At 37.3% G+C, this 24,152-nt stretch overlaps 1 protein-coding gene across 2 annotated transcripts in view; it reads right to left on the reverse strand.

The window, feature by feature from the left end:
- LUZP2 (leucine zipper protein 2) overlaps positions 1-24,152 on the reverse strand; it is a 458,806-nt gene that overhangs the window by 252,290 nt on the left and 182,364 nt on the right. Inside the window, exons 2-4 of one of the 2 annotated variants that reach the window (XM_072793748.1) lie at positions 8,920-9,037; positions 5,148-5,218; positions 903-984 (exon numbers count right to left, since the gene is read on the reverse strand). In XM_072793748.1, the coding sequence (XP_072649849.1) occupies positions 903-984; positions 5,148-5,218; positions 8,920-9,037 (271 nt within the window). The remainder of the gene's footprint in view (positions 1-902; positions 985-5,147; positions 5,219-8,919; positions 9,038-24,152) is intronic. The other variant, XM_072793749.1, reaches the window with a different exon arrangement.

The following is a 24,152-nucleotide window of genomic DNA, read 5'->3' on the forward strand; positions in this document are numbered from 1 at the left end:
TGAGTTGGCAGGTTCTCACAGGTCAAGCCACCATACACCTGCCCTAACCACCCCAAGGTCAGGTACCAGACACCTTGGGGTGTTCCCTCTGCCCCAGAGCCTGCTGAGGTCTTCACACTGACTCCTCCTAAGCCTGCTTATCCGGCCCCTCACACAGACACCACAGTAAAGGCTCTTGCCCACAGCTTCTCACCATCCTCTGCCTCGTGGCCTACCCAAGTACTCCCCTGGGTAGTCACCTGTCACGACGCAGGGCGCTCCTCTTGAGAACTGTGAGAAACAGACTAAATTCTCATTGGTCGTCATTTCCTGATCTGTTGGCCGAACTGTACTCTAAATTTTCCATTCATATATTATATTCTAAGACAGACTCAGGTCCTAGAAATAAGATCAAGGGTCCACTCCCCCATAAGTGGGATATAAGGTGGTTCTGGAGAATAAAGTGGAAATCTAGTGAGAAAATCTAAAGAGAAGCTTGATTCTCAACCTTGGGGTGTGTCAGGATCACCTGTGGAGTGGATTGAACAGGCAGAGGATGGCCCCATCCCTGAAGGATTCCTGTCAGTGGAGGGGGGCTGGGGCCTAAGGATCTGCACAGCTCTACTGGGTTCAAGGTGGCTTATAAGCCGTAATTCACAGCACTGCTGTCCCAAGGTCAACACCTCTATTTTTATCAGTAAGTGAGGGCTGGGAATTAGAAGATCTCTAACAATCAAATACAACAAAAATCTTTTCTCGGACTGAATGCTGACCACGTAAGTATTTTAATGATCTTGGTTACTGCATTTTCTTGACTGTATTCTTTTATTGTTTACAGGTATATTTATTCCATAGTGTTTTGGGGGAAAAAAATAATTTCCCAGCCCTCAAAAAAGGACACACACACACAAAAACATACTTACGGTAGCTTGTTGTTTTTCTGCTCTCTCAGATGTCTCTTTAAGTTGATTTTGCAGGACCTCCTGGAGAGACTTCATTTGTTCTCTGGGGGAAAAGAGAGAGCAAAAGAGACATAATTCTGTTATTTCCTGTGTACATTATGAAAGGAGGTTTTGCTGTCGACATGCATTTAGGAAACAACTAGAACTGTAGATAGGGACACAGTGAAGCATGCAGGGTGTATCTGAGCATTCTAGTAATAAAGTTTTCTCTCCCAGGCACCTACTGAAAGCAAGTTGTATTTAAAGGAAATTGCCTCGCTATAGTGTCTTATGAGAATCCCACTGTGGGAATCGTCTGGGAGCTGCATAATGTGTTAAATCAAATCAACGTAATAATTAGACTTGAAAAGCTAATTTTACTGACAGCATGCCAGGGTGTGAACATGCTGGTTAGGAAAAAAAAAAAAAAAAGTCGCCACAGACTTGCCAATAGGATAAAATTACAACTTCCCCTTGGATGCTCCTAATTGATTAATTCTAAGGTGGTGTACTTCAGACATCCTTTATAAAGCCTGAGACTTTTTATAAAAAATGAAGAGAAAAGAGACTTATTTCGAACTTGAGGGCTGCCTCATTTATTGTGGCTAATAAAAGAAATATATATGTCTGTATATATTCACACACATCACGTCTCAAGCTCACTCATACATATGGACCTTGTCTCACTTGTTAAAAATATAAACATTTCTATAATTATGCATTCCTCTCAAGGGTTTAAGATTGACTCACTTATGACAAATCAAACTATCTTTCTGTGCCTATATTTTATCACCTAAGCTACCACTTCCAAAAGTTCTGATACCAGATAAGGGTTGGTGTGTGTGTGTGTGTGTGTGTGTGTGTGTGTGTGTGTTGTTCTGGTTATAGGAATAAACTCCTAAAAAAATTTTTAAAATTTTTTTAAAAGTTTTGAAAAAGGAATAAACTCCTTTAAAGCAACAATAGCCAAAGAGAAACCATTCCTAGCCTTACAAGTAGAACTCAAAGTAATTTAAAATTCCCAATCCAGTGCCAAAAGACCACCTCTGCAACCCTTGTGTATAACCACACTACGGAGCCTAGGGATTGGCGTGTACCCTCTGAGGCCAATTTTCTTCGTCTATAAAATGGGTCACTAATAGAGCTGCCTGATAGGTGTGCAGTGAGGTTAGATGACCCGACGTAGCCAAAATACTTAGCACAACGCCTGGAAAATGATCACTTAATAAATAAATGACATCTCTGTCATAACCACCAGCACCACTCTAGGTCCTTAGGTTCATTCTGTGACCACCACATCCTACACAACTGCACGCTGTTCTTTCGTCCAATGGGATTTAATGACGCTCCCAGATTTCTTATTCTAGAAACTCTTAACTTCAGACTCAATTTCAGGAATATTAGTGAGAGTCTATAGGATTATTAAAATCGGGACACCTGGGTGGCTTAGTCGGTTAAGCACCTGCCTTTGGCTCAGGTCATGATCTCAGGGTCCTGGGATGGAGCGTGTGTGTATGTGTGTGTGTGTGTGTGTGTGTGTGTGTGTGTGTGTCCCTGCATTGGGCAACCTGCTCAGTGGGGAGCCTCTTTGTCCCTCTCCTTTTGCCCCTCCCCCTGCGCATGCTCTGTCTCTGTTTCTCTTTCTCCCAAATGAATCAATGAAATCTTAAAAAATTTTTCAAATCAAATCAATGTACAGGTTATGATATAATCACAGTCCCTTTGTGTCTTAGATGACTTATGTTTGCCGACGTGAAGCTTGTAACATGCTTTCGCTTAGAGAGGATTTAAGTCTCAGCTTTCATTCCTTCCTCAAATACATATCAGTTATCAGGATTGTTTCATGCATGGACATCTAAAATGTAGGCTTCTATTCTTGCTTCTGTTATCTTCCAGTCTTCCACAAAGAGCATTTGTGGCATAATATAACATAACAGTAATACCTACACATGTCGTAGGCTTACAGTGCACCAGACACTCCTAGAACGTTCACATCAAACTATGACGTAATAGTACAAACAGAAAACTGCTACAGAGAGTGGTGGTGAAACTGTGTTCTAGATCTTATGGGTTCAAATTCTTAGAGTCACTATACCACCTTTACAGAGAGAGAGAAAGAAGGGCCAGAGGGAAGAAGGAAAGAAGGAAGGACCTCTGTGCTGTCTCTAACACTCAGATCTTTAACAAGCACTGAATCAAAATATAAACTATTCTAAGCGATAAAAGAATCATGGTAAAAAAAAAAAAAAAGAATTATGGTAAGATTTCATGATTATTATTTCATTATTTTTGAACTTTAAAATGATCATTTTTAAAATTTTTAAGTGATTCATATTTCTTTAAAGTATCACATGCCTTATAAAAATAAAAATGAAAATAAAATAAAATAAAATAAAATAAAATAAAATAAAATAAAAATAAAAATGAGTGTGTGTGTGTGTGTGTGTGTGTATCAAAAAATCCCACATCCTGACATCTATAGGCAATGTAGGGAGCAGATCAAAAATAACCTTAAAGCTGTTAACAAACACTGGAGAAGGCAGGGGGATGCTGGACATTTTCACACCCAGGAAAGCTGTGAGCCAGGATGGTAAAGATGATCTTTGACCTTCTGAATGTCTCTATATCCTCTTCTGCCTTCTAAGCGTATTGCTACCTGTTCTCACTGCTCTCAGGCTTTCGGGAGCCCCACTCTCTGCCTCACAGCCTGGCTACATTATTATACTCAGAGAGTAGACTCCTGACTAGCTCATGGGCCCCCTCTCCCAAGAGGGATTGACCCCAACTATTGCTACTACTCAGGGTGCTATTTGGTTCCAAACTGAGTCTTTAATTCTAAAGAGCCGATGGCTCCAGTCACACCTATGATAGGTTGCCCAGGTGTTGAGCACATTTCCACACAGAATTTCGTGGTTGCAAGGGATTGGACAGGGCAGCTGTTTCATACATCTTCACATCAATTTGTAAAAAAAAAAAAAAAAAAAAAACACTCACCAGAACCACACCACAGAAAAGCATTTTTTTTTCAAGTGGTTATCAACAGGTATTATAAAACACATCTCGGATGGAGCGCTTGCCACTCTCCCGCACATTATTTTTGTTTCCAGAGAATGCAATAGTGCACGATCCTTTGGCACACGGAATCCAAAACTGCCTTCTGGGAATCTCCACCCACCAACCACTCCAAACTCTTTAACACTGGACTTTGAAGGGAATTTCATGTTCAAGAAATAATAATCTCATTTAAATAATAAAAAGAGTCAATATAAGACACTTAGTTTGGTATTGGCAATGTGTCATTGGTTTGCCCCAAATATATGTCCATGATAGGGTTCTGGGCCAAAAGGCGAGGACAGCGGGGAAGATGCAAGATGGTGAGTATAGTAGAAAGCATGTAACATTTTGGCAGCTTCGTGCTTTGTGGGCAGTGAACTAAGGTGAAAGGGTGTGGCTATTGGGTGAAACAGCCGAGCAGATTCCACTTAACAGCTCTCATCAACTCGTGTAAGCCCTGTGAGCGACAAGTTCCTACCTATTAGATAGGGATGATCATATCTACTGTATAAGGTAATTGTGAGGGTGAAATGGGAAAATATTTATAAAGCATGTGGCAGAGCTTCTACTAAGTGTATAACAAATGCTCGCTTGTTTCTACCTTAAAATATCTTTTTTTGTCCTTTGAGAGGCAATTTCAAATCTAGCTTTTTATGGTGCATACAAATCTCACGATACACTTTCTTCAAAAACACACACACACACACACACACACACACACACACACACAATCCAACACCAAGAAGACCAGACCAATTCTACCTATATGGTTAATAGATTACCCCATTCTTCACCACCCCCACCGCTATCATCGTGATCAAGTTTTCATCCTATTACGCGTGGCCCATGGAGGTCAGTGCTAGTGCATCCGTCTACTGATGGGCTGACTTCCCGGGCTCTATCTTACGAGGATAACAGAGGACAATACTACAGATCCATAAATATTCTGTGATCTGCAGACAAGCAGCATAGCGTCCCGATCACCAGAGAACTTGTTAGAAACGCACAATTTTCAGCCCCACCATAGATTTACTGTATACAAACCTGCATTTCAATATGATTCTGATACATTCGTGTCTAAGTAAGAAGATAAGATTTTTGTGAAATTTCTGAATGGAGTTTGACACTATGGGGAAAAAAAACTGAGGAAATTAAAGGAATATACAATCTTACCTTTGTCTTTGACCTATTTCCAGAAGCTTCTCAACATCAGATTTGGAAGATCTCTCATCATTTTTCAAAGACTGTTAAGAAAAGTGGGAAAAGAAAATCTTATTCAAGTGATATATTGAGACTCACTTTACTTTTGTGTCGGTGGCACAGGTGTGACTGCTCTTACGCCCAGGAAGGAGAATGTGCAAATGAGGCCAAAGTGATGCTCAGGTCTCTAGGGATGCACATGGGGATTTCTGACACCAAACCCAGGACGGGCACTACACCGTCATGAAAGGGAAGAAGCTGAGTGTCAGCCTTGGAGGGGGAACTGCTCTCCCATATCTAGGGCCTTTACTACAACACACATCTTCTGCTCTATGACAAACCAGCTCTGGCATAGTTTCTACAGATTCAAATGGACATAAAGGACCTCTCTGAATCAGCTAAGTGATAACATGATTCGAGATCACAGCGGCCAAAGAGCATGCACCTGTTAGGTCTTGCCTATTTATCATGAGTGAGCAAGGCACCGTAACTGCTCTGACAAGGTCAGGTATTTAGGGAAAAAAAAAAAAAAACTAGAAAGTACTGGCTCAGTCATTAGTGTTTATTGACCCTGGCGAAGTCAGCATCCACAGGCCAGGACTTCACACAGCCCGCTGAGCTCTTCTCATTACACACTCTGTCCCGTGAAGTCTTCCCTGACAACTTTTCTATTTATAAGCAGCAAACTATTTAACAGGGCAAGCTATCTTTCTTGACATTAGAAGTTGAGGCTGCTATTAGGAGCAGTGACACTGTTTGCAGGAAGAGCAGCTGTGGCCAGCAGGGAACGGACACTCTTAGGGACAGTGGACACTGTTTACTCGGTATCTCTTGAACAAATATCTGTCGTGAATTATGCAAAGTCCTATGCAGGGGCACAGTGTCTGCCTGCACAAATTCCATAGTCTAAGGCTAACATCAGGCAATTTTCATACCACAAAATTAGCATTCTGATCAGGATGTGGTGGGCTGAACTGCGTAAGGGAAACTTCTTTCCTAAAATAACTGACTGAGGTCATTCCTAGATCAATACAAGTTGTCTTGCTTATTTGGAAAGAACAGCTTGACACAAAATACGAAGAAAGCAGGACGAAGAATTCAAGCGAGAGGCGGTGGAGAGCACTGCCCATCGTGGGATTTTACAGCTCAAAGTGCATCACCGTCCTATGACCTGAGGCAGGTCCCCAAATCTGCCCTTTGCCTTCCTTAGGTGAAAAACAGGGATGAGATTTTTGAAGTGTCTGCTAATTTAGACAGTGACTGGAAAACTCAGAGGGCCAAAGAGATGCGGAAAACGCTTGATGAAAAGTGCAACGAAATATGCCTGCTGATGTATGGACCATCTGCTATATTCTGGGCATTCTGAAGGAAACCAAGATCAAGCACATGAGTATCTTCAAGAAATTCAAAATTAAAAAAAAAAAAAAGAATATGAGATGCAGAAATGAAAAGGGTAGATACAGTCGGCAAGGCATATCTAAGTGGAAGAGCTGGAGGGTCCTTGATTATTTACCTAGCAATGTCCAGAGAAGTGGGGTGTACTCTTTGGGAAATATTCTGGGTTCTTTTAAGGATACTAAAGGTTGATATACCTCCTCATGGATCAGCATAGTGCTTAGTGGTTGACGGGTATTGCCACCCCATTCAGGGGCCACGGTTACAGAGAAGACTGCAACAGAACTTTCAAAGCTCCTACCTTCACGGAGTCCCACTGAGGGAAACATGTGGAATGGTCTCTGTAGTGTTCACTCTGAGTTTAAAACCTAGAATCAGTATTTATTAGATGTATGAGTGGGCACTTCCTTGGCCTACTAACCTCCTTTTATGAGTAAAATATCCCCTTATTTTGTGAAGAGGTTGCTAAGGAGATTTAAATAAGAAAAATTAAAATAAATACCTCACACAGTGGCTGACACAAAATGGAAAGAGAAAATAAATTTTCTCTTTTAAAAAATGCAACTGAGGGGATCCCTGGGTGGCGCAGCGGTTTGGCGCCTGCCTTTGGCCCAGGGCCCGATCCTGGAGACCCGGAATCGAATCCCACATCGGGCTCCCGGTGCATGGAGCCTGCTTCTCCCTCTGCCTGTGTCTCTGCCTCTTTCTCTCTCTCTGTGACTATCATAAATAAATAAAAAAAATAAATTAAAAAAAATGCAACTGAAAAATTTTTTTAAAAAATTGCAACTACATTTAGTGGTACAACTGTTGCCCATAAAAAAGAAAACAGGATTCTATGAAATCATATATTATTATGAAGCAGTTTTCCAGATTGTGATTGAGCGTGTTGACTCAGTCTATTGGTACAGCGATACTGAGTGTTGTGGTCACACATGGGCATCTCACCATATGCATGAAACAGTTTGGAAGCACCAGGTGGTCCACGCCTCTGAGAGGTGCAGGTGCGCTGAACATTCTCTGCAGCCTCATATGACTGGTGAATTTCTACTTAAGCATAAGGTGCAACTCCACTATCAGCTCACTCCAGAAATTGCCTTAACCCCTTTTCCATCCAAGCCAGGGCTTCCCTACCATGCGTGTCTTCTTCCATCAAGGCACTGTCATTACCCTGCTCCCTGTTCTAATGAGGTATATGGTGGGCTTTCTGCTCCTAATTTCATGTTTTCAAGCTGTAACATAGCTTATGGAACAAGAGCTTGGGCACTAGGCTCATTTACCCACTTGCTCTGCGACCTTGCTCTGTGTCTTCTAGAATTTACTTTTCTCCAAATCTTGTTTTCTCACCTATAGGAAACTACTAATAACCACAGCATAGTCTTCATGTAAAAAATAAATAAAAATTATACAGGGCATCCCTAACGGAAGACCTTGACTGTGTTCAATAAGCTGTAGTGGCGGCTGACACCATCATCATCATCATCATCATCTCCATCTTCAAGGAATAGAAAGCTAAGGACAACACCGACTCCACATGTTTCAGAAACATGGTTGAGCACAGTAACTAATAGGCCCTGAAGCCACATTTCGTGTATTTAAACTCCAGCTTCCCTTGTGACATTCAAAAAGAACTTATCTTTTTTTTAAAGCATAGTCTCTCACGTATAACATGAAAAATCACATGAATAGTATCTACCTCACAGATATATTATGAAAATTACAATCAAGTCCCAATAAATTCCAGTGTTCAATCAAATATTGAAATATCTCATCAGATACTTGAGAAAATTTTTCTTATCAGATATAGATCTTTTCTTATCGATATGGATCAGAAAATTTATCTTATCAGATATAGATCTTGTCTTTGTTTTTTGCTTGAGATTTCACTGAGTATTAATACATTTTCATGGATGTCTCTTTCTAAGGCATTTTCCCATATTAGTAATGAAGATTATTAAAGAATCTTGAGAATTATCCTGTGTGGAATTTAAAGTTCTCTTCCAGAGACCATTCCTAAATTCATTCAACTCATTGTCATAATTAGTTTTCATCATTTCAGAATATTAAAAAAAAAAAAAAAACACAGGGGTCAAATTGATCTTAGGAGCTATGAGAGACTGATGGCCTTGCCAAGCAAATAATTTACTCCTTCCTGAATTTGCAAACCACAGATTCCCAGACTGCATTTAAAATGACATTTCTTTTCAAAGCTCATATGATAATAAATAACTCCCCTGGTGGAACCCAGAAACATATTCAAAACTGGTAAAAAAAAAAAAAAATGCAGGAGTCTTTAATGTTAATCCACCGAGACAAACCAGGTGACCAGGAAAATGAGATTTCATCTCACCTGAAGGTTGACTTTAATCCCATCAAGTTCTCTTGATGTCTTTGTCAGCTGATGGAGGATGTTGCTTCGCTCCTTAAACACTTCTTTCAGCTGCTTTTCTAGCTCTTCATAGTCCTGTCTAACACAGAAAAAAATCGCATGAGGGCCCTTCAAGTGCTTCCACTGGCCTTTAGCCACATAACACAATCACAAGCCCCTGCATGTAAAGCAAAATCTAGATTAATTGTAGCTTTAATTACTAGGATGTTTTGTTTTTCCTCTTTCATCTAAAAGGAGAAAATTGAAGACCAAGCAGCTTTATAACAAAGGTTTCATTCGGCATTGAGGACTTTCTAGGCGTGTATCTTTGACAGGTATAGGATAGTCTATCAAGTACCTCTTGGAAAGCAGCTATTTTCCATGACATCATCCTAGTAGACAAGGTAGCCTAGAACTCTACCTGATGGGGGAGGTTAAAATGATCAACTGGAGGACACACGAGAGTTGCTAATCTATGGAAGACTTCCTGGGGGAAAAGTGTAATATAAAACATAAGATACTGGTGGAAAGATAAGTAGAAATTAGCTATATGGAAGCGGAAAGCATGTGTAAATACAAATAAAAACGAGCTCCCTGAAATTTTAAAAAAGTGAGTATATATCGGAAGAGGAAGATTTAGAGTTCTAAGGCAGGGAGGGGGTGGGGTGTCAGGACTTGCTGCTAAAATGAGGAGGTGGAAAAAAATAAAATGAAAATAAAATGAGGACGTGGAGAGCGTGAGCAAACAGATGCAAGAAGGCTAAGGGACAGGAGTTTTGGTGATCGTTTTGAAAACAAGTGTAAGTAACTGAACAGGGACTGGCATGGTTGGGTTTATGTTTCATAAAGATTTTCCTGGCCAAAGACTGGAGAGTGAACTAGAGGAGGGAAAAACCTGGAGAAAGAGAGGCTGGAGAGGAAGTTACCACGGCAACAATCCAAGGAAAAGGTTGTAGTGGCCTAAATTAGATTAGAAACTGCAGAGACAGGGAAGCCGGGACTCATTTCAGCAAAACACGCACAACTGCATCAATGAAACATAATATTTTTTCAAATGTCTTTTGTCTGTGTGTTATGGGGAGAGAGCAGCAGGGCGCTGGCCATTAATGATGCCGTGTTTCGGGCGTAGGCAACTGTTGGACGCAGCCCTTTACTGGGAGAGAAGTCATCTTCCTATGAGGAAGAGTGTTTTAGTGAAAGGTTGACAAGGTCAGTTTTAAACTTGTAAGAAAATGGCTCCAACTTTTTATTTATTATCTATAAAATGCAATATTAACCCATGTATTAAAGGAGCAACCCATGTAGAGTTTTGAACCCCTAGGGTAAAATTAATTTTTAAAGTGTTTTAAAAATTCTGTCACTGAGAAATTTGATGGATTCCCAGTCTTTCTACAGCATTATAAAGGAGCTGGGCCTACCAATGACCTTAGTGATGCCATCTCCAACAGATTTCTAACACAATTCTTTGTGCTTCTATATATATTTTTTTTCTGTTTTTTAACTGTTGTTTTCTAGCACTGGTTTATATTCTTGTTTGAAGGAAATTGGAATGCTCCCCTGCTGGGAACCCCAGTATTTCTTCCTGGCCTTGAGATTTTCACTGATTAATAGTGCCCCACCAGTTCCTCTCAGGCTCACTAGCAAAGTCAACTAATGAGTGGAAAGGCCATGTTCATCTGTGTCTAACTACTCAGCTTTAATTCATACCCCAGTTCGTTTCTTGTAAATGTTGGTGAGAAGAACCACATCTCCAAAATTAGAATAAGGGACCAGGATAAATCACTTTGTTGGATAACATGTATTGATAATGTCTTACAAGCAACATGGTGTGTGTGTGTGTGTATATATTATTATATATAATTATTTTTATATTTTGCATACATTATATTTATTATTATATATCATATACAATATTATATATTTATATTGTTTATTTATATATAAATATATGCACACAATATTATATAATATAGAAATATATAATATGAATATTATATGAATTATATATTATATATTATATGAATATTATATATGATATTTATATATTCATTTAATCTGCAGAACAACCCTGTCAGATAAGCGCTAATCTTAAGAAAGTTGAAGAAATTGAATCCCAGGGATGGTAACTTCTCAGGACAGATTTCTACTAGGGATGTGGTCAGCCTCCAGGGCCCAGGGTCTCAGCTGGCACTCTGGAAGAAGAACACAGTGACTTGACTAGGAGCTTATCAGTTTATCATAGTGAAATGTTCACTGTGTCACTGCAGAACCCATTATCTATTACTTCTTCCTGCACCGATATATGTTTTTGGTACTGGAATTTTTTACCATTTATTATTTTCCATTAAGTAAAATTAGGAATAGCATTTCCTTTTTTATTATTTACAATCATCTTTAAATGCTATCACTATATTTGGCCTTTGAATAAATTCATTAGAGAAAGAGAACCAGTTTACATCCCTCTGTGATTCCGCTAAGTACAACTGGAAGCCACAAAAAAGATACAATTTTTCAGAGATAAATATAGTAGTCAAAGTGTTAATTAATAGCACCACTTCAGATTCAATCATTCGAGGTTCTTATAAAAGGGGAAAACAGATTACTCCGTAAAAGCAACCTTAATAGAAGCACTGGTTAGCATTTTATCACATTTATGAATGATTTATCCCAATGCATGTTATTTTTCCCCATAATATACATGCATATATATTCTTTAATATTTACATGATCCTCCTACAGTTGTATCCTGTAACTGGCTTGTACATCTCAGAGCTCTTTCCACATCTATACATATTAAAATTTCTGTGCCTATATTTTATTTTATTTTACCACTGGACATTTAGGGTGTTTTCAATTTTTCTTTCTCTTTTCAAAGTAATCCACATATGTGGGTACAAATATATTTTCCTGAAAATTCCTATGGCATATATTCCTATAAGGGAAACAGTTCATTCCAGAGTTAAATGTTAATTTTTAGAAGTACCAGTAGGGGCTCCTGGGTGGCTCAGTGGTTGAGTGAGTCCCCGGGGTCCCGGGATCGAATCCCATGGGGAGCCTGCTTCTCCCTCTGCCTGTGTCTCTGCCTCTCTCTGTGTGTCTCTCATGAATAAATAAATCTTAAAAAAAATTATAGGCACCAATAAATTGTCTTCCTAGAAAATATTTAAATCTATACTTCTATCGTCGGTACAGAATTCTGGCATTCTTTTCAACACATTCACTTCAACTGGAAATTGTCTTCCTCCTTTACCTAATCATGCTGTGGCATGAGTGGAAAATGATACCTTCTTTAGGACATAATTTTCAATCACTTTCTTGGGAAGATTGATTGTATTTTCACTTTTATTAGTACTTCCATTTCTTCCCCTAAGAATTATCTGTGCATGCCTTTTACCCATTCATATTTTGGATTAGTTATTGTATTTGTGTTCTCGGCTGCTGTCACAAAGGACGACAGAATGGGTGGCTCAAACAATAGATTTTTTTTTTATCTCAAAATTCTAGGAGAGGAACACAAGCAGAAAACCTTTTTGACCTCAGCCACAGCAACTCCTTGCAAGACGTGTCTCTAAAGGCAAGGGAAACAAAAGCAAAAATGAACCACTGGGACTTCATCAAGATAAAAAAAAACTTCCTCACAGCAAAGGAAACAGTCAACAAAACTAAAAGGTGACCTACAAATGGGAGAAGATATTTGCAAATGACACATCAGATAAAGGGCTAGTATCCAAGATCTATAAAGAACTTACCAAACTCAACATCCAAAAAATGAAATAATCCAGTCAAGAAATGGGCAGAAGACATGAACAGAAATCTCACAGAGGAAGACATAGACATGGCCAACATGCACATGAGAAAATGCTCCGCATCACTGGCCATCAGGGAAATACAAATCAAAAGCACCATGAGATCCCATCGCACACCAGTGAGAATGGGGAAAATTAGCAAGACGCGAAACCACAAATGTTGGAGAGGATGTGGAGAAAGGGAAACCCTCCTGCACTGTTGGTGGGAATGGGAACTGGTGCAGCCACTCTGGAAAACTGTGGATGCTCCTCAGAGTTAAAAATAGACCTGCCCTACGACCCAGAAATTGCACTGCTGGGGATTTACCCTAAAGACACAGATGCAGTGAAAGACCGAGACACCTGCACCCCAATGTTCATAGCAGCAGTGTCCACTATAGCCAAACTGTGGAAGGAGCCTCGGTGTCCATCGACAGATGAATGGATAAAGAAGATGTGAGATATGATTGATGGGTACTATATGCAACTGTTGAATTATTGAAAACAACATCTGAAATAAATAATATACTATATATATATGTTGGCTAATTGAATTTACATTCTTTTAAAAAAGTGGTTATGAAGATATACTAGTTAATTGTTGCTATGCTACAAAATGAATTTTGGAATATTATATATACATATACATATATTTTTTTTAAAATATGAGAATAAAAAGCACAGCCAATTGTCTTAGTATAGTTGTGACAATCCTTTCCCCAGTGATTTTGAAATGACACTTTTCTCCTGTACCAAATATCTTTTTATTGTATGTTTTGAATTTTCTAAATCTGCTCATTTCTTGTTAGGCTTATTGTTGTTACTATGGGTGGATTTTCCATTTCACTGCCTACGTGAATGGTGCCAGTTTCTTTTAAAGCTGTTGACTCAGTTGATCTTGATTCCAGACATCTTATTAAATGAATGTAATACTTGTTATATAGTTACTTAGTTGATTTGTTTGGCTTTTTCAAGGGGCCACCACTATTTTCTTTCAATAATACCAACCATCTTTTATTCTCATGACTTTTTTCCCCCTCTTTGTTAGTTGTACTGGCTAAGACCTCCAGACCAATGCCAAGTAGAGAAAATGATAGATTTTTTTTTTGTTTGTGGCTTTAGGATAGTTATAATAATTCTGTTTTATCAGTGAGTAGACATATGCAAATACTAGCTATAATTTTCAGGTGATACCATTTTTCTCAGGACTTTTTTTTAAATAAAAATTTTAATGAGCTGTAACACGCAGAAAAAAATACACAATCTGCAGGGCACATTTCATGAATTCTCACAAAGTAAACATGTAAGAAATTTTAAAAATAATTCACTCAAGATGATATTCTTTGACTTCACCCATTTATAACATTGATTCTTTTCCCCAAATATAACCAATATTTTTATTTCTATGACTTCATAATCAATTGTCTGTGTTTGAAATTCATGCAAATGTTGACTGTCCTTTTTATTTGTTTTATGCAACATGGAAACTCTTCTATATTTGTGAAACTCTTCCCTATTATGTGGAGAAATAGTTTTTAATCACTGCATAGTATATGAATGAGTAATGATATTGCAATGTATCTATTCTAGTGCTGACAGACACCTTTTTTTCCAGTTGTTGACTGTTATGAATAATGCTATGAATATTTCATATGCCTTATATTTAACCAAGTACATAACTAAGGAAGCAATCGCTTCATATAGGGCATACATTTTCAACTTCAGCAAATACTGCCAAAGGATTTTTCAAATCAGCTATAGTATAAGAGAGGTGAAGAATTTCAATTGCTTCAAATTCTTATAGACTATGGTATTGTCAGTATTTTTAAGTTTCAATTGTCCTACTGGTTATACAGTAGAATTTCCATTTTAGCTATAATTTGCATTTTTCTGGTGACTTAAAGTCACTTTACACAAAATTTATTTAAATATTATCTTTTATAAAATGTCTGACTATGCCTTTTGCCTTTTTTCCATTGGTTTGCCCATTGCTTATGATTTATTTGTAGGTGGTATTTATATATTCCATACATGAGCCCTTTGGTGGTTAAACATATCAAAAACATAGTTACTTCTTCTGCTGTTGGAATTTTCTATCTCTTAATGGTGTCTTTTAGTGAATAAACTGATGATATAAGTATAGACCTAATTATTAATCTTTTATATTCAAAGTTGTTCACTAGAGTTGTACCACTTAAATGTGTAAATATTTGAAAAATATTTTTATCTGATTATAAATGTTATCTAAGAATTCATCTAAAATTATATATTGCTAATATATTAAAGCACAGATTTTTTTAAAAGCACAGATTTTTATATATGATTTTGCATTCAGCAAATTATCAAGTACAGAAATTATTTGTGCATGTTTTGTGTTTTCTTATGTGAATAATCACATTGTCTGCAAACAGTTTCTTTTTTCTCAATATTTTAGTCTTTTTTTTAAGTTCTTTTTCTTACTTTGCTATCAAGAACCAAGGACCTATTCTAGGATGTTCAATAAAATTTGTGATATAAACAAACATTCTTTGTTTATTCCAGATTGTAGGGATATAGACACCTTTTTCTTATTCCAGGTTGCAGGGAGAAGAGCTTTCAATACCACAAATATGGTATTTTCAATAGGCTTTTTTGGTCAATTTTTCCATTTTTAAAAATCAGATATAAAGAAGATTTCTTTTATTTCTGGTTTCTAAATCTGTTCAGTTTTAATCACAAATGGAATCTGAATGCTATCAAATATTTTAGTTTTTTTTTTTACATTATGGTACATAATTTGCACGTTTGCTCACAGCTCTTCCATTCCTCCCATCCTTTGCCATATTACAAATACAAATGTAGGCAGGATAGAAACCCCCACACCATTCATTCGGTCATGTGATACTTCAATGGAATGTTAATGGATGAGATACACTGAAGACGGTAAATGTTGTCTGTCTGATTTTGCTTAGTTTCTTATTCTCCTGCTAATGGCCACATGAAGAAACTCCCCCAGATAACTACTGCAACTTCAGGTTTCTTCAAAAAGAAAACGTGTAGAGCAAACCCGAGTTTGATTCATACTCTGAAGCAAAAACACCCCAGGACTCCTCAACATGAGTTTGAAAACTAAATGTTTTTGTAAGCCATCCATCAGGCTTTTGGAGTAATTATAATGTAGCAGTATCACAGTAAAAACTTGTCTCATGAACACATCCATTGAGATGATCACAAACATTTTTTCTTTTACACTATTAATGTGCTGAATCACACTGATTCATTTCACATACAATTAATGACTACATTAAATCAAACTCTCATTATTGAAATCAATCATTTTGTTTATTACATATAATTCTGTTAGATTCAGTTTGCTAATATTTTGTTTAGGATTTTTACATTTATCCTTATAGGAGAAATTTAGCTATAATGTCCTTTCTCGTCATATCCATGCAAAGCATCATATCTAGGTTATGTTTAGCTCATAAAAAAATTGGGAAGTGTGACCTCTTTTCCTATGATCTGAAATAATTTGTGTAAGATTAGTAATATTTCTTATCTGATTGCGCAGAATTGACATGTAAGCCATCTGGTTTGCAGTTTCCTTTGTGAGAAGGTCTTTATTTACAGATTTAATGCTTTAAGATACATGCAACTGTTCAGATATCCTAACTGTCCTTATGTCAATATTAGTAATATGCATTATTTTTAGGAATTTGTCCATTGTCATTCATTGTCATTCACTTATTTCATGATTCTGAATATCACAAACTTGTCCTGAGCTCATCTGGGCATGGTTCCTTTAGGCTGGGCTTACAATTGCTTCTGTGATCATTTCCTAGTCAAATAAATGGCTCTGCTTTTGTGACTGACTCACTATGAGTTTGTTAGTGAAGGCATGGTCTCGTATGTCCCTCATCATCCAGAGAGTTAGCCTGTGCTTATTTCTATTCAGGTTGGTTTGGGTCCTAGGAAATTAGCAGAAATAAAGTAATATTTTCAGGTTTAGGCTTGGAAGTAGTATAACACCACATCTGCCATACTGCATCTGTCACAAAGCAAGTCACAAGTCCAGGACACATTCAAGAGGCAGAGAAATACACTTCATTTCTTCATGGGAAAACATTCAAAATCATATTGTAAATGCGTATGTATACATGAATGATGGTCATATTTCTAAGCTTAGCTCCAGTTGTTAACTTCCTAGTACTTAATTTCTCAGAGATTAGTCCTTTGAGTCTTGTCACCTTGTGCACTGGTGGTTCTCCAAAGACTTCAAAGGGATTTGGCATTCTGTTCAGTTTTTTCCATTGGTGTCAACATTGACAACAAACATGTTCAATTTCATTAAAGATGGAAATTTGGGGGCCATTATTTAGCTAATTATTTTCTTTAGTTCTCAAAGACCACCAACTGCTTGATTCAATCCCATATCTCCTCTAACTCTGAACAGTTGAAAACTTGTAGTTGCAACTACCCAGTTACTGTCCTAATTCAAGTCCTCATTATGTATTTATAGCACTATATTAATTGATAATTTTTGCTTCTCCAATCCATTTAATGCACTGCTCTCAAAACAGGCTTTCTAACCTTAAAGTTCTATTTGCATCAATTTACAGTTTAAAATATCAGTGCTCTTCAGTGATGTCAAGGTCAAGGCCATCTGCCCTCTGGCTTGAAATAACCTTTATTCTCTTTCTGTTTTCTTTGCTCAGGTTTCCTATCTTTCCTTTTGTATGTCCTGTATTTAATTATCAACCAAAGAGTATGTCTTGAAAATCTTTAATGCGTTTTTGTCTATTTTCATTTGCATGAATTAGCTGAAACTGAAATTAAAATGAATTTAAAGACTCTCACATCAACCTTGAGTGCCTTCACCCACTCTGTTAATCTAGATAGAAAAAGTACCTCATCTTACTTTCTCCATTAAGTCTCTGCTCAGAGCTACATGGTTCCTTTCTTTTCTGAATTTGGATGTCATGTGTTCTATCTACTTCTTCTCTTTAAAATTATTTTCAGAGATAGTAATTTAATGAATAATTGTATACTAACCTCTATAGAATAATGAGTGCTTAGAATTGTGCATCTCTTCCTTTTTCTAATAATTATTATTTAACTTGATGTTGATCCTAGATTGCGCCAGTGGAAGTTTCTACAAACTGGCTCTTGTGTTCTGAGACTTGTCCCCCTTATTCTTGGAATCTTTCCTTACACTTTTTTTTTTCTCCTTTGATGTCCTGTCAGAACCAATATTTCTCAGCATTTATTCTAAATGCAAATACAATAGAAATAACGCTCATCACGGAGTAGTGTTCTAATGTTTCAACCTCACTTTGTTTCCTTGGCTTTTGTTTTTTTTTGTTTGTTTGTTTGTTTTTGTTTGTTTGTTTGTTTTGGCTTTTGTTTTAAATGAAAATATCCCCCAGACTGCATCAAATGCCTGCAGATTAAATCTCATAAAATTCAAAAATCTGGAGGAGTGCCATGAGATCTCAAGGTTTGCTTTGCCTGCAGAAATATAACAAAAATAATAATTGCAGAAATGCAAAATTCCATTCAACCTGTTTGCAGCATTTCTGCCTACATTTAAAGAATCATTTACTATGGCAGCCATAGCCATAGTTTCATGTTATTCATTCTTTAAAAATACTACCCAGTATTTATTATATACAAGTATATGTCAGACATGTGGCAGATGTTTTACATATATCATTAATTCTCATAATCTCCCAGAAATGTGGTATTATATTCATTTTGCAAGCAAGAAAGCATGGATCCAGAGTAATTTCTCCAAGATCACACAGATAGTATATTCAGTTTTCAACCCTAGGTATCTTTGATGACCAAATATCACATTATATTGTCTGTATAATAAATGAACCCTGTTAATGTTTTCTTGGTTCCTCCTACATGTAGGAATCTTTGGGGGGGGGCGCGGAAACAAAACATCAACAATACATTATCCCTAATCCAGTAGCGTGTAATATATAGATAACAAAGAACACACAACATAATGAGGATAGCATATGACAAAATATAACAAGAGTAAGGCATTAGGAAGGATCAACTTTGGGTTAAACAATCAGGGAAAATTTCATGGAAGAAAAGATATTTGTGTTGGGTCTTGGATGATGAATAGGATTATTAAATGCAGTAGAGGGAAAGGTATCCTAAGCAGAGGGAATGATATAAGTAATGACAATGTATAAGGAAAGTGCTGAGTGCATATACATTATAAACTAGCAAGCAACATAGCCTAGAAGTGCATACAGGGTACTCACTGCGCTATTATAGAAAACCTGAAGAAGTTGGTAAAATTCAAATTATCAAAACTCTTAAATGCCATGCTCAGGAGTTTAAAATGCTTTCTATAGGAAATTTACTGCTCTGTGAATTGCCAAGATAGATAGATTTTGGAGATATATATATATATATGTATATATATATATATATATATAGTCAGATTAATAACTCAAAAACATACCCAAAGAAGAAAGATTTAAACTATTTTCTCCCTCCAGTTGTCAAAGCTGTTCCAAAGTGTATATTCTTATTTTTCATAAGCAAGCAGATTGAATAAAAGTGACTTTTACTTGTTTTGGCCAGGATATTAAATTGGTGACCACGGGGAGTTGTATCCTGGGAAACACAGCAGTGTCTGCCCTCAGGAAATTCAGGAGGACTATGAAACTCCTCTGATTCTTGGCAGAAAGGTCATGGATTATTTTGTTAAAAGGCCTCTGAAGCCACTCTTTTACTTTTCATCTTATCAGATCACATTCAGTGTGACCACCAGGATATTTGCATGGTATTTTTCTTTCAAGATCTACCATTGCAGATTAAGAGAAGAAGCCAAAACAAAGCTCACTGAAGTTGTGCGTCAGAATTCATTCTGTGCTCCTGTGTAAAAGATGGCTAGAAAAGCATCCTTTGGGGAAGGAGGGTCTCTCATATAAATACAATCAAAACCTGAAGTATCATAAGCCTTTGGGCAAGAGGACGTTAAATATACAGTTCTTTTACCAACAATCCTACACCTGAGACTGTATTCATAGAAACACAGAACATGGATTTAAAGGAGCATTAATCATAGATAAATATCTGGAAACCAAATAAGAGATCTGGATAAATTATGTTACATACACTGACAAGGACTCTCCTTGACCAAACTATAGTCAAGCTCCTCAGCATCTCCTGTAGCACCATGCTGTGGCAGGCATCTTGCTAAATCAGTTATCCAGAACTGGGCAATACCTGGGCTCTTGGATATCAGATCCAATTCCTCATCCTCCACCATTCTCCAGGTAATACCTGACAACTTTGGCCTGCTTTCAGTAAGAATCCTGTCAAGCTGGGTTGGCCAGAACCCTTCCAATGTTTCCTCTTTACCATTTTCCATCGATCGACCCCACCCCGTGCTCCTTAGCTGTAAATCTCTACTTGTCCACGCCAAAACTAGTCCAGTTCTATACAGAGCCAAAACTAGTCCAATTCTAAACTCTTTTCCCCCAACTGCAATAGTCTCTGAATAAAAATCTGTTTTTATTGCGTTAACTACTGTCTGGCTCTAGTTTTGACAATATGGTAGAGTATATCATTTTAAGGTTAAGTTACATGTCAATTAAAGCCATGCAAATTGACTTAAAAGGATTTCCATGAGGTACTTCCAAATAATAAGAGGAAAAATTAAGAGCATGATACATTAATACAATGCTAATAATAATGAACCATGCCCTGTGAATATACAAATACGTTTTTGTCTGAATGTGCCTATGTGGATAGGATCATGTGACTATATAGATAGGATTGTGTTAGTAAAGATAAAAATTTGAAATAAAAAAAGGTTAAGAAAGGGTACAGGAGAGTCGCAGGGACTGGAAATTTATGAAAGGAAGGTACAAACAAAGAAAAGGAAAAAATAGGCTGCGCTGTCTTCATATAAAAACATTTATGTGCGTGTACATGTACATGTACATAAAGACCTCAAAATAAAAGTGTTAAATAAGAAGTAAAGAAATCCCTAAAGTTTTCCAAAAACACACATCCAAGTACATATATACTGACTTAGATATCACCATCCCCACCACCACCCCTTATAGTGATGCAGGCACTACATGAATCCCCTGATACCTATACTTGGAAAAGAAAACACTTATTTGAGCAATACTTTCTGGATTGATAACATGGGAAACAAAAAAAGACAAATCGTAGAGAAATACCACTGTCATGATGCATGCTGTAGCCTATTCATTAGATACAAATTTTGAAAATCAAAATTTGATTTCCAGATAATGTCACTGACCAGCTAGTCAGCATTAGGAAATCAGGAAATTATTTCTAGCCTCAGCTTCCACATAAGTAGAATAGGTTGTAGTTCACAAATTGATAAAAATTATAAAGTGGATAATAAAAGGTTTAATTTTCCCCATTGAAAATAAGAAGACTACCTCCCTCTTTCTCAGAGCATTTAGTTTAGAAAACTTTTAAGTTCTTCTTCTCTTTGAAATATATGGCATTCTTCTTAAGAGGTAAATAAAGCACTCACCAGCTTTGAGACCTAGGAATACTTTTTTTGTTGACCTTGAGAACCTTGAGAAATGTCACTATCAAGAAAGATAGCACCCGATTGACTGGGTGACGGGCACTGAGGGGGGCACTTGACAGTATGAGCACGAGGTGATATGCTATATGTTGGCAAATTGAACTCCAATAAAAAAATTAAAAATTAAAAATTAAAAATAAAAGAAAGATAGCACCCCTCTGCACAGTGAAGGAAATAATAAAAAAAACTAAATGGCCTACTTGCTTAATGAGAGAAATTATTTGCAAATGATATATCTGATAAAGGATTTGTATCCAAAATATATAATGAAGTTCTAAAACCCAGCACCCCAAAAATGAATAATCAATTAAAAATGGGCAGAAATCATGAATATAAATTTTTCCAAAGAAGACAGACAGATGGCCAATACGTGAAAAGATGCTCAAAATCATCAATCATCAGGAAAACGTAAATCAAAACTACAAGGAGGTATCATCTCACATCTATCAGAAGGGCTAAAATCAACACAAGAAACAGCAGGTGTTGGCAAGGATGTGGACAAAGGGGAATGCTCTTGCATTATTTGTGGGAATGCAAACGGGTGCAGCCACTGTGGAAAACAGTATGGAGGTTCCTCAAAATGTAAAAAATAGAGTTGCCCTATGACCTAGCAATCACCTTATAGCGCATTTGCCCAAAGACTACAAAAATACTAATTTGAAGGGATACCTGCACCTTGATGTTCATAGCAGCATTATTTACAATCGCCAGATTACGGAAACAGCCCAAGTGTCTACTGACTGATGAATGGATAAGGAATATGTGGTAAATATATTCAATGAAATATCGGCTCAACCATAATAAAGAGTGAAATCTTGCCATTTGCAATGATATGGATGGAGCTAGAGAGTATTACACTATATTATGCTAAGTGAAATAAGTCAGAAAAAGACAAATACCATATGATTTCATTATATGTGGAATTTAAGAAACAAAACAAATGAACACGGGGGAAAAAGAGAGAGAGGGACAGCAAGAATCAGATACTTAACTAGAGAATAAACTGGTGGTTAGCAGAGGGGAGGTGAGTGGGACGAGGGGTTAAATAGGTGATGGGGATTGAGAAGGGCATTTGTGATGAGCACCAGGTCATATATGGAACTGTTAAATCTCTATGTCATACACATGAAACTACTATTACACTATGTGTTAACTAATTGGAATTTAAGTTAAAACTTAAAAAAAAAAAAAAAAAAAAAACAGTGGGGCCTCTGGCTGGCCCAGCGAGTACAGCATGGTACTCTTGATCTCGCGTTGTAAGTTCAAGCCCCATGTTGAGTATAAAGATTACTTTAAAAAATAAAAGTCTTAAAAAAATTAGAAAGGTAACACCCTTATCTCCAGTGTCTTGGGAAGGTAGGAGTCTAAGTTTAGCTGGTACCTCCACCAGGTTACAAAACTACTTCTTGTCATAAATTTTATTTTTCCTTTGGGTAAAGCCAATTTGCTACTGCAGGTGGACACCGCAGACACCAAATTAATTTAGGACAAACTATATGTGACGAATGGTACTGCTGAGTCCTGTTACTTGAGAACTAATTTCATTCATGTTGAGAAAACGTCTGGAATAAGTTGTATCTTCTTGGCTGTAGAAAAGGATGAGATTTCTCTCTGTCTTTGCCAACTTCTCGCAGATTGCCTGCCATGCACCTCGTAGTTTGTTTTAATGCTTATTCAGCAAGCAAAAAAAAAAAATATTTTATTTCTCTTCTATCTTTGTGGAAGTGTTTTCTCGGTTGGGAGGAAATTTTGCTTTTAATTATATTTCCCCAAAAGTAGTCACTTAACCTTTTTAAAAGAAGAGAAAGGAAGTGACAGTGAATTCAATGGTGCTAATAATTACGCCTGCCATTTATTGAGTAAATGCTTGGGGAAAAGCGTGAGACACAAAGCTTTACATCCTTTATAATCTAAACACCATGCCACGGTGGACACGATTATTTAAAGAAACCACCTCCTCCCTTCCCAGTGACAATACAGCCATAAATACAACAGTGAATTCATCTGATGTTGGAACAAAGAAAAAGCAATCTTTTCCAATGCTGAGGAAAAAAAGAAAAGGAAACAGAATACTTCCCTTGGACTGAGAGACATGCTATCCGTACAAAATATTCAGGAGCATTTAAGGGTAATGCTGCCTTACATCCTGAGTTTAGAGTTTGAAGGCATATCTGTACTTTAATAGCTCATAAGCAATGGCTAAAAAAAAAAAAAAGAGAGCAATTTTTTTTTATCAGCCTCATCAATACTCTTAGGAAAATAGGAAAACTCCCTATAGAATAATTTCCACATGCTTGCAAATCAGCAAAGCTACATATTTCGAAGGGCGCACAAACTCCTTGTAGGAAATGAACATTGATGTCATTGAAGACATTTCACGAGCTGTAATATCCTTGTAGGGAACCCCTCACTTAGAAGGAAGGGCCATTTGGGATATTCACTTTGTGTTTTCTATGTCGTCTTCAAATACAAGAGGACTCTTGAAGTCAGTGATGACTTAAGCAGGGCAAAAATGGTTGCAACTATTTTGTTAGTGGTAGGTTCAGAAGGGTGGCCACCTCTGCAGGGTATAGAAATATAAACTGTGTAGGGAGAGTGTACCCAAGAAAAAGAGATGCTTTATTCTAGATTTAAGGTTTTTATTTATTTCGAGGAGAGAAAGAGAGAGAGAGGGAGGAGAAAGAGAGGGAGAGAGAAAATCTCAAGCAGACTCTGTGTTGAGCATAGAGCCCCACATGGGGTTCTACTCACAACCCTGAGATCATGATCTGAGCCAAGAGCAAGAGTCCGTAACCGACTGAGCCGCCCATTGGCCCCGGTCCTAGGTTGTTCAGATGGGCACACAGTGA

This window comes from Canis lupus, chromosome 23 (assembly GCF_048164855.1).
Source record: "Canis lupus baileyi chromosome 23, mCanLup2.hap1, whole genome shotgun sequence".
Taxonomy (NCBI): Eukaryota; Metazoa; Chordata; class Mammalia; order Carnivora; family Canidae; genus Canis; species Canis lupus.